Raw genomic sequence first — 11098 nt, 5'->3', positions numbered from 1 at the left:
GATCCTTTGTTCGAGAGGATGAGAGCTCGAATCCTAGTGTACTCAATTATTTGGTTTGGGACGGGGGTCAGTGGCGTTACTCTGTAACCTCAGCCAGAGTCGACCCAGCTATAAATGGGTACCTGGAGAAATCTGGGGAAGGTAAACAGGAATGGTATGCGAAAGCACAGGATGGTTGGCCCCCAGCCCCCCATTGCACTTCTCGGATGAAGGGCCAATAAACGGAGATCCGCACTGCCGGTAGGGACTGTAAAGTCCAATGCCGTATTCTTTAGTTTTTTTTTTTACCTGCCTTTAAGCTGTTGGTTAATTTTGGAACCCCGAAGTAGCTTGTAATGCGTCTCATTGGTGCAAAGTATAAGCTCACTTCTTTTCTTCAAGGTTGGTCAGAGTGACAATTGGAGCTGGAACAGCGTTGCCGATAATAACAAGATACAAGATGCAGAAGAGCAACCGAACCAAGATGAAAGTAAGAGAGATCTGTCAGTGGCAGAATCAGAAAGTGTGGGTTGGATAAATAGAAAGCTCGTCGTTGAAACAAATAGTACACTTAAAGATCTGTTTAATAACATTAATGGTAAGTTGTCTCTTTTGAAGTTTTGACTTAACAGCGAGATCTTATTTTAAAAAAAAATTAACAAATTTTTAAACGAATGAGAAACATGGTTGAATTTCACTATCTTGGGCCATAATGAAAAGAATGTTAAGATGGTTAGGTCACGATTCACGTATGAAGGACAATATGATACTAAAAATGATTCTTTATTAAAATCCCGCAAGGGTAAAAAAATAGACATTCTTAAAGGGAATAGGGAAATAAATAACAGTTCAATAGGAAAAATCCTTTCATTAGACAGTGAGCCACAACGAAATAATCTCTGGATATTTTGATCACATTTAGAGTGACTGTCTTTAGCAGATGACCTGACGGCCACTAATTTATATGTCATGGAAAGGCAATGTGGTCTTCGAAAACACCTACGAAATAGGAAAAGGTCACAAAAATGATTCAGAGCAAGGGAAAGTTCTTACGCCCACCTTTCGCCAAACACATCCAATCAAAATTTTGAGATAGCCAATTTGTTCAACTTAGTTGAAAGCTCTGGAAATTAGGTCTTTTAGGATGACACCTCCCCCAGAGCCCTCAGGGTAAGGGTTGTAAATTATGCCCTGGTGGCATATAAGGTTTTCCTAGAAAGAGTTCTCGTAGAAACTTCAAAAAGGGCTCATTCGATTGGAAATTGAAAGAGATAGTGCCCTTTTAATAGTAACTAACCCCCCTCTCACGCCCACTATTTCCCAAACACATCCAAACTAAATTTTGAGATAGCCGGTTCTTTCAACGTAGTTGAAAGTTCTGGAAATTATCTCTTTGAGGATGCCCCCCCCCACAGGCCTCAGGACAAGGGTTGTAAGTTATGCCCTGGAGGCATATGAGGTTTTATACAAAGCGTTGTTGCAGAAAGTTCAAAAAAGGCTTATTCGTTTGGAAATTGAAAGGGCTAGCGCCATTTTTAATAGCCGAAAGTGATTGGAGGGCAACTAATCCCCCTATCACGCCCATCATTTCCCCAAACATTTCCGGTCAACATTTTGATATAGCCATTTTGTTCAACGTGGTGGAAAGGTCTGGAAATTATATCTTTGAGGATGACAACCCCCCCCCCCCACAGCCCTCGGGGCAAGGGTGGTAATTTATGCCCTGGGGCATATAAGGTTTTTTTTATAGAAGGCGTTGTCGTAGAAAGTTCAAAAAGGGCTCATTCAATTGGGAATTGAGAGTGATAGTTCTCTTATTAATAGTCAAAAACGATCAGAGGGCAAATGCCCCCCCCCACGCCCATCCTTTCCCCAAACACTTCTGATCAACATTTTGATATAGCCATTTGGCTGAACGTAGTTGAAGGGTCTGGAAAATATGTCCTTCAGTGTAACACCCCCCCCCCCCACAGCCCTCGGGGCTAAGGCTGTAAGTTATGCCCTGGGGACATATAAGGTTATTATGGAAAGCGTTGTCGTAAAAACTTCAAAAAAGGGCTCATTCGATTGAAAATTGAGAGGGCTATTGCCCTTTCTAACAGTCAAAAGTAATTAGACCCCCATCCCCACGACCCCCACCCCCACGCTCATCATTTCCTCAAACATATCCAATCAACATTTTGATATGGCCATTTTGTTTAACGTAGTTGAAAGGTCTGGAAATTATGTCTTTGAGGATGACAACCCTCCTCCATAGCCCTCAGGACAAGGGTCGTAAGTTATGCCCTTGGGGTATTTAAGGTTTTAATAGAAAGTTTTGTAGTATAAGCTTCAAAAAGGGCTCATTCAACTGGAAATTGAGAGGACTTTATTAGTTGAAAGTGATCAGAGGGAAAATGCCCCCCCTCTCACGCCCATAATTTTCCCAGACACTTCCAATCAAAATTTTTAGATAGCTATTTTGTTCAACGTATTTGAAAGGTCTGAAAATTATGTCGTTGAGGATAAAAAATCCCCCCAGCCCTAAGGGTAAGGGTTATAAGTTATGCACTGGGGGCATATAAGGTTTTGTAGAGAGCATGGTCATATAAACTTCAGAGGGGGCTCATTTGATTGGTAAACTAGAACTTTCAATTTCCAATCGAATGAGCCCCCTTTGAAGTTTATACGACGACCCCTTCCATATGAAGTGTCTCTGGGGAACACAAATAAGTAATAATAAATAACAAAACATTGGAGCCGTATGGCCTTTACTAAAGGCATTATATATATATATATATATATATATATATATATATATATATATATATATATATATATATATATATATATATATATATATATATATATATATATATATATATATATATATATATATATATATGAAGGATGACAGATTGCCGAAGATTGTTCTTTTTGGCCAACCATCTGGGGCTAAACGGAAAGCAGGGTCGTCCCCGTCTGGGGTGGGAGGACGTCATAAAGAAAGATTTAAAGAAAATGGGAACTTCGTGGGTGGGTGTAAAAGGGAGGCTTTGAATGGGTTGGGGTGGAGGAGGGGCGTGCGTAGCTGTGTTGGCCTCAGGCGGCTTGGTGCTGCGGTGAGTTGTTAGTAGTAGTAGTAGTAGTAGTAGTAGTATATATATATATATATATATATATATATATATATATATATATATATATATATATATATATATATATATGTGTGTGTGTGATATATATATATATATATATATATATATATATATATATATATGATGATGATGATGATGATGATGATGATGATGATGATGATGATGATGATGATGATGTGTATGTGTATATATATATATATATATATATAGATATATATATATATATATATATATATATATATATATATATATATATATATATATATATATATATATATATATATATATATATATATATATATATATATATATATATATATACATACATATATATACATAATGCTATAGCGTTGCCTCTAACATTTTCTTTTTTTTCCTTTTTGGTTTTGTTCCATCGGAGTACATAATTGTCATTTTCATTATAATCTTCTACTTAGCTATTTATTTATTTTCCTTACTTAGCTATTATAATGAAATTCGTTACGCTGGTAATTTAGTTTGGGCTGTGGAGAGTAAACTTGTCAAACCCTTTAATCAGAGGCATTGTCAAGATTCTTTGATATGAATATCAGCTTAACCTGGTTCCCAGGCATCGCGGCACGTGCAGCCTTTCCACAGAGGACAGTGCTGCTATACAGAATCTGCTGTGTTGCCACAAGCAGTAAGCTTGTAGCAAATTAAACAGGTAGAGTTTCCTGAAGCACTCAATTGTTTATTGACACAGTGTTCTTGCCACAAGCAGCAAATTATGCTAAATTAAATAGTTGAAGTTTCCCGAAATGTTCAGTGGTTTTCACGTTACTTAAAAAAAAAAAAAAAAATGGTTGAGACTAGCAGGCTGGTTAAACGCTCTTTAGAGCGTCATTCAATTATTTGTAATTTAGAGCGTCAATTCAGTTATTTATGTATTTATCTATTTTTTTCATATATAGGTTATAGTTTATTTACTTTTTGTTTATTTATAATAGTTTAAATTAAATAGTTGAAGTTTAAATAAAACTTCGAGTTGTTAGGTAAGTAGTTACGTGGACTTTTGCGTGACGGCAAACCTTTATAGGTTTTCTCCAGTGCGAAAGTGTTGTTTAATTTATTTATTTGTTTGTGAATGTGGATTAATAAACTTATGAACTTATGAGTTGGATAGACATAGCTAATCTGTCTCTTAACATATATTAATTATTATTCAGATGCAAAAAAAAACTCCAAACCTTTTTTATTTCTGTTTAAACTAGTTTCAACTAAGATGCCTTCAATTAAAACTGCATCAACATTGAGTTGTCTGTCAATTTACGAGTCAATGAATTAATATTGAATTAAATTTTTTTAACAGTGATTGGGGCTCTACAATTTCTATTCAAAAGTATGATAGTAGGAGAATAAATTATTTTGATAAATTAATCTAATGTGGAATTTTTTTTTCGAAAGTCCGTGAAATTCCTCTTTTTGTATAATTTTTGAGAAAGTAGTGATATTTGGTAGAAGGTTAGGACTGTGCAGAATATAGAAAGTAGAATTTCAGGTGTGCAAGTTTTTAACAATCATTTCATCTTTGTTACAACCTTTTACTCCTCTGAACTTAATCTAATGTTTATTTTGTCGTATTTAAAGATAAAAGGGGATATCTCGCACCCTTTTTCCAACAGTTGGTCATAATTACTTACTTGAACGTAACGGACACAAAAGGCCTAGGCCTTAGTGGCCCGAGCTCTGAATCAGTTTAGTCATTCCACCCATAATAATAATATGTATACATACCCATAAACTATCCGTTAAAGTTGGTGACAAATCTCTTGCTGCCCTTGTTTCATATTTTATTGTCATTAATCTTTTTTTGACAAATTTGTATTCGTTTGTGGAACGTTTTTATTTTGTTTACCATACATTTTATTTTTATTTTACGCCTATTAGTCACGATTTCTTTTTTATCTCAGCTGTTCTATGCAACGGTGTATCTGGGATTTTTTTGAGGTATTTCTTAGGGGGGGGGGGGTCAAAAAGAACTTACAAAACGCATCAAAAATTTGTTTAAACTCATTTGTGACACTTTCTTACGAGTCGGAGAAAAATTTCGGGGGAAGGGGGGTCAAACCCGATAGCCTCTCACCCCCGGATATGGCCTTGGTTCTATGGTTAGGAAGATGATTATAAATCTAAGTTTTATAAAATTGATCACATAGTGTCTTTTCGATTATCCTTGTTAAATATTGGTGGAATATTTGTATCGTAGGACATAAGACACACTGGCCATGAATGACAAAACGAGCAGTTTTCATACCTCTGGCTAAGGATCTAACTGACATTATTTTCATTTATTATGCAAAAATAACGTTTGGTACAATGTAGAAATTTACTCATATTTTTTTTTCCTTAAAAAAATCGATTCCTCTAAGGATTAAAACTTATGAAATTTGAAAAAGTAGACCGAGAACCATTAGTTAGAACACATGAATATATTTCTTGCTTTCCAAAAAATTTCAACTTTCTCAAAAAAGGAGTAGTGATTAGGTCAACGATAGTTCAAAAGATGTTGTGTTATATTTGTATAATTTGTAACACTTTAATTTATAGTACAAGTCCTTAATAAAAGTTAGATCTATCAAATGGATCAATCGTTTTACTCCTATTTTATTTTGTCCTCGAAAAATTTAGAACTTCTTCTTATTTTTTCTCCAAATACATGTTTTGTTATCCTTCATATAAACAGTTTGGAAATAAATTTTCTATTATTGATATCATTGTTGGCGTACCCTGGATACCTAAAATAACCTTGTTTTTACAAGTAACCGGGCCTTAATAAAAATCACAGGTGACGCTATAGCGTTGCCTATATAAAGGACATAAGGTTTCAATATTTATTTTTCTTTTCCTTATAAGCACTTTATATGGAAGGGGTGGGGTGGTCGTATAAACTTAGGAGAAGGCTCATTTAACTGGAAATCGGAAGTTCTAGTGCCATTTTTAAGAGTCAAAAGGGATCGGAGGGCAACTAGCCCCACCCATGCCCTCTTTTTCCCAAATGTGTCAATCAGATAACGAAAACTCCAGGACTAAACAGCCCCCCAGGGGAAAGCGTTGTAAGTTATGCCCCTTACAGCCAACCACCTTGAAAAAGGAAAATCACTTTCTTATGGAAGGAGTAGTTTTATAACTTTGCGGGGGATTCATTTGATTTGAAATTGAAAGCTCTAGTTCCCTTCTTAAGATTCAGAAGTGATCGGAGGACAACACGCCCCCCCCCCCACGCGGTCTTTTCTCCAAATACATCCGATCGAGATTTTGAGATAATCATTTGTTTGACATAGTCCGAAGATCATATAACAGTGCCTTCAGAGTGGGCACAACCACACAGAGCCCGGGGGCAGGGGTTGGAGGTTATGCCCCAAGTGTGTTTAAGGTTTTTATTGAAGGGGTGACTATATAAACTCTGTAGTGGTCATTTTATTGGAAATTGAAAGCTCTAGCTCCTTTTTGAAGGTCAAAACTGATCAGAAGGAAACTTGACCCCCCCCCCTCCCAACGCCCTCTTTTCTCCAAATTGTTCCTATCACAATTTTGAGATATCCATCTTGTTTAAAATAGTCCAAAGAACATAAAAAAATGCCTCCGGGGTTGACAAAACCTTCCAGAGCCCGGGGGCAAGGGTTGTAAGTTATGCCCAAAAGCATATATGGTTTTTATGGAAGGATTGGTCATATAAACTTTGGATGAGATTCATTTAATGGGAAATTGAAAGATCTAGTTCCTTTTAAGTATCAAAAGTAATCATAGAGTAACCAGCCCTCTTGCACCCTTTTACCCAAAATGGATCCGATCGGAATTTTGAGAAGAAAATTTTGTTCAAAATAGTCCAAAGGTAAAATAGCTCTACCTAAGGATTTGACTCTCCCTGGCCCCTGGGGCATGGGCTTTAAGTTGCTCTAGTTGCCTATTGTTGATATTTATCGTTTTATGGAAGGGGTGGTTGTATAAACTTTGGAGGAGGCTCGTTTGATTACAATTTGAAAGTTCTAGTTTCCGTCTTTAGAGTCAAAAGCTACTGGAGGGCAGCCAGCGCCCCCCTCTCCCTTGAAACCTTTTCTCTCGAATGGGCTCGATCAAAATTTTTATATAGCTATTTTTTCAAATAGTCCAAAGCTAAAATAATTGTGCCTCCTATGTTGAAACCTTCTCAGCCCCTGGGGAAAGGGCTATAAGTTATGTTAATTGTCTATTGTTAGCATATAAGATTTTTACTGATAGGGTGGTAGTATAAATTCTGAAGAAGGCTCATTTGATTGAAAATTGAAAGTTCTAGTTCTCTTTTTAAGAGTCAAAAGTGATCGGAGGGCATCCAAAGACCCCCCCCCCCCCCCTACCTCGCACGCCCTTCTCTGCTCATAGGCATTCATTTAAAAGATCTAGATATCCATTTCGTTCGAAATTACCCAAAAAATCAAATAACTATAACTCAGGGGATGACGAACCCCCCAACAGCCCTAGGGCAAGGACTTTAAGTTTTGCAAGTTGCTTATTGTTACTTTGATATTTCGTTTTCTTTAATACTTTGTTTACTTTGATACTTTCTTTACTTTGATTCTTTGTTAATTTGATACTAGTTTTGATATTTTGACGAAACTTCGATGTTAAAAAAAAATGTTATTCAAATGGGGAATGCTATAAAACTTGTAAATTTGGCATTCAAAACGAACAGAAATTTATTTAAAAACAAAAAAAAAACTCTCCAAAAAAAAGGTTTTCAAAGAAAATTAAAGATCATGTAAAACTTAAAATCAGCAGAAATAAAACCTGTAATAATTCAAACCTAAGAAGACCAGAAATTACTATTAAAAAATATATGAAACCCAAAATGAACAAAAATTAGATAAACAATCATAGCAAACAAACATACAACAGATACTAAAATAAATGTATAAATAAATCTTGAAACGGGGAAAACTTAGATTAAAAAATCAAATAAAGCTTCAAATGAATAAAAATAACTACAAACAAGAGTTTGGCTACCGCCCCCTTCTCTAACTGTAAAAGTCTAAAGCCCGCTGCGGATTTTCGTCTATTTAATTTCTGTTCGTTTTAGGTATCATATATTAATTAATAGTAAAAGATTTTTGTTCGTCTTAAACTTGATTTGCATATTAAATGTAAGTTTTAATATTTTTAAGATTTGTTTCTTCATTTCTATTATTACCTGTTTTATGTTTGTTTGCTATGATTGTTTATTTCTGTTCGTTTTGGGTTTCATTTAATCTTTAATTGTAATTTCTGTTCGTTTTGAGTTTCAATTATTATAGGTTTTTATTTCTGTTGATTTTAAGTTTAATATTACCTTTACTTTTCTTTGAAAAACGTTTTTTTCGGAGTTTTAAAATAATGATAAAAAAAATGTATTGTGTAGTTTTTCCCCTTTCCTGAAAAGATATGCTGTGTGCGAAATACAAAATCTAAAAAACTAAAACATGTATTGTGAAAAAGATTTCCAAAAAATGAAAAGAGAAAAACAATGTGTAAAAAATAAAGAAAGATAAAGTAAAAATACTTGAAACCCATTTTGCACTTTCAAAAATGTACTTTGTGTAGAATACCGTCTCTTGAATCACCCCTGCCAATTTGTAGCGGTACTTACAACCAGGGGTGAATCTCCAGCATTTGTGTTGGGAAGGGGGGGGGGGCAAGAAGGGTGCATATCCCGATTGTCAAGGGGCGTGGGATATATAATAATTTTTTCCACATTATTGGGGGGGGCAATTCCCCCCCCCCTGCCCCCTCCCCCCAAACGACGTCCCTGCTTCCGACCCTGTCAATTCATTCAAAGTAAAACAATATGCTTTATGTTACTTATATTTTTCATTTATTAATTTGTTTCATTTATTAATTTATTGGCGACCTCTATGATCCTATATATTAATTTATTTCAGAGAAGCTTTAGTTCCTCCAAAATGGAACCTATCGACTAGAAATCGGCGACCTCTATGATCCTATTTATTTATTTATTTCAGAAAAGCTTTGGTTCTTCCAAAATGGAACCTATCGACCAGAAATCGGGGACCTCTATGATCCTGTGTGGCCTTGTCCGAGTTGTGGGAGTAGAATAGCTGAGCAGCTGATGATTGGACCTCCAGAAGCAGAAGAGCAAAAAGTGAAAACAATTTTTTTAGGCAACGGCCTTGGTGCATGGTCTGGAATGCGTGCTGGCTCTGGTGTATTTGTCAAAAGTCAGTGCCCAGTTAGCAGTTGTTCATTGTCAGGAAGAAAAAGTGATGCACTCACCGCTGATGCGATTCTTTTTAAGGATTCGTTTATATTTCCCAAGCACAAGAAACCGCCCAATCAGGTAAAATAGCTAGATAATAGAATAGGCTACTGTCTTCTAAAACCAAAAGTATATACTGGTCCGGAACTTGCAGTTATGTACCGATGTATGGGGACTTGTCATACCTGAAGAAGAAAAAAAGCCATGCAAATCATATCCGTATGTAAAGCTGCCAAACAGGTTTTGACGTTTTTTGCATACTGTTGACCATTTTTGCCAGCATTTTTATACAAAAATCCGAATCCGCATGCTTTCAAATTTTTTATTGCAGGCAAAGAACATTATCAGGTATCAGATTAATTGCTTATTGTTAAAAGATAGACTAGAAGAAAAAACATCTATGAGGTATCATAGCAATTCGGAAATTTGGCTGATTACAGAACTGGTGTTCAGCATTTATAAAACTAAACACCAGCAAATCGATCGAAACCCATCCTATGTAAAAAAGGGAAGGGTAGTTGCAATTTTTCCGCATTATGCTTGCGATTTTGAAAGTATTTTGTGCGTTTTCCCGAAAGTAAATATCTTGTTTAAAGTGTTTTATTTCTACAGGTAGCAGCATCTCGTACCGCTCGGGCAAGGGGCGTATTTAGTGCAAATTTCCAATTAATAGGTTTTATAGCTGAAAAGGAGGCCTGCTCGCTCTTAGGTCTCTGACTAGCTCGAAACTTTCAGGAATCGTTCTCTGGGCCAAGAGCATTTTACTTTTCATCGAGGGGGTGCTTTGGGGCAGATACTCTACAGTTTGTTGAGAATGAACAGAATAAGGGCTTTCATAAAAGATAGCGCGGAGGGGTAAAGAAAAATCATACTAATAATATTGCCAACTTCTATTTAGCTTATTGACTTTGACATTTCCCTGCATCTAGTTCTGTTGCACATAATCAAATGACTAAATATTTAAAATTTGTCTTTAATCACTCTAATACAGTTTCAAAAAAAAAAAATTAAAAATCATATCTACATGAAAAAAGCTATATCTACATAATCTACATAAAAAAACTACATATCTACATAAAGAAAGCTCTATGATTCAGTCGAAGATTTCTCCACCTTTATAATTTTCTCAAAATGCATCCCTCTCGTTATTCCTAACCTTGTATGATATACCCCCGACCTAATATTGCTCATCTAAGCAGAGCCTGTTTCTCTGACGCCCAATCCTAATGAAATAATGAAATGTATGATAAAAATTTAATATTAAAAAACAAATTTTGGCTATATATTTTCCCATTGACGGGGGGGGGGTAAAGACTAGCGGGTCTGCATGCCTAATGTGTTAGTTACAATTATTTTGCATATTATGCAATAAGAATTGTTTTCTAATTTCACACTGTCCTAATACTTTACAACACCCCCCCCCCCCTCTACCCCCTAATGTGCAAATATATAGCCCAAATTATATATTTTTCATCTATTCCGTCACTTCTTTTTGGCTTGTGTTAAGCTAAGCTTAAAGAAACTAACGAAAAAAAACGGTTTTACAATGCGTCAATGAATGAACAACTTGAGTGGTCGGGGCATATTGTACAAGTACCTAATACTTTTTTACCAGTAAAACTTGCACCTAAAATTAAAAAATGGTAATTTACCCATGTAATACCCAAATGCACTTTGCTTATCCATAATCAGTAATTTTTACTAGGAGTACTTGATGACAGTACTTTATGGCAAT

At 35.6% G+C, this 11098-nt stretch overlaps 1 protein-coding gene across 2 annotated transcripts in view; it reads left to right on the top strand.

The window, feature by feature from the left end:
- The window catches only part of LOC148945608 (core alpha-(1,3)-fucosyltransferase-like), a 123324-nt gene that overhangs the window by 97849 nt on the left and 14377 nt on the right, over positions 1-11098 (top strand). For both annotated transcript variants that reach the window (XM_089099374.1, XM_089099373.1), the window contains exons 3-4: positions 382-577; positions 9110-9444. In XM_089099374.1, coding sequence (XP_088955500.1) covers positions 382-577; positions 9110-9444 — 531 coding nt within the window. The remainder of the gene's footprint in view (positions 1-381; positions 578-9109; positions 9445-11098) is intronic.

This window comes from Artemia sp. Qi Xiang Cuo, chromosome 13, assembly GCF_049724085.1.
Source record: "Artemia sp. Qi Xiang Cuo chromosome 13, ASM4972408v1, whole genome shotgun sequence".
In the NCBI taxonomy this organism is placed as follows: Eukaryota; Metazoa; Arthropoda; class Branchiopoda; order Anostraca; family Artemiidae; genus Artemia; species Artemia sp. Qi Xiang Cuo.
This window is presented reverse-complemented; position numbering and strand designations above follow the sequence as displayed.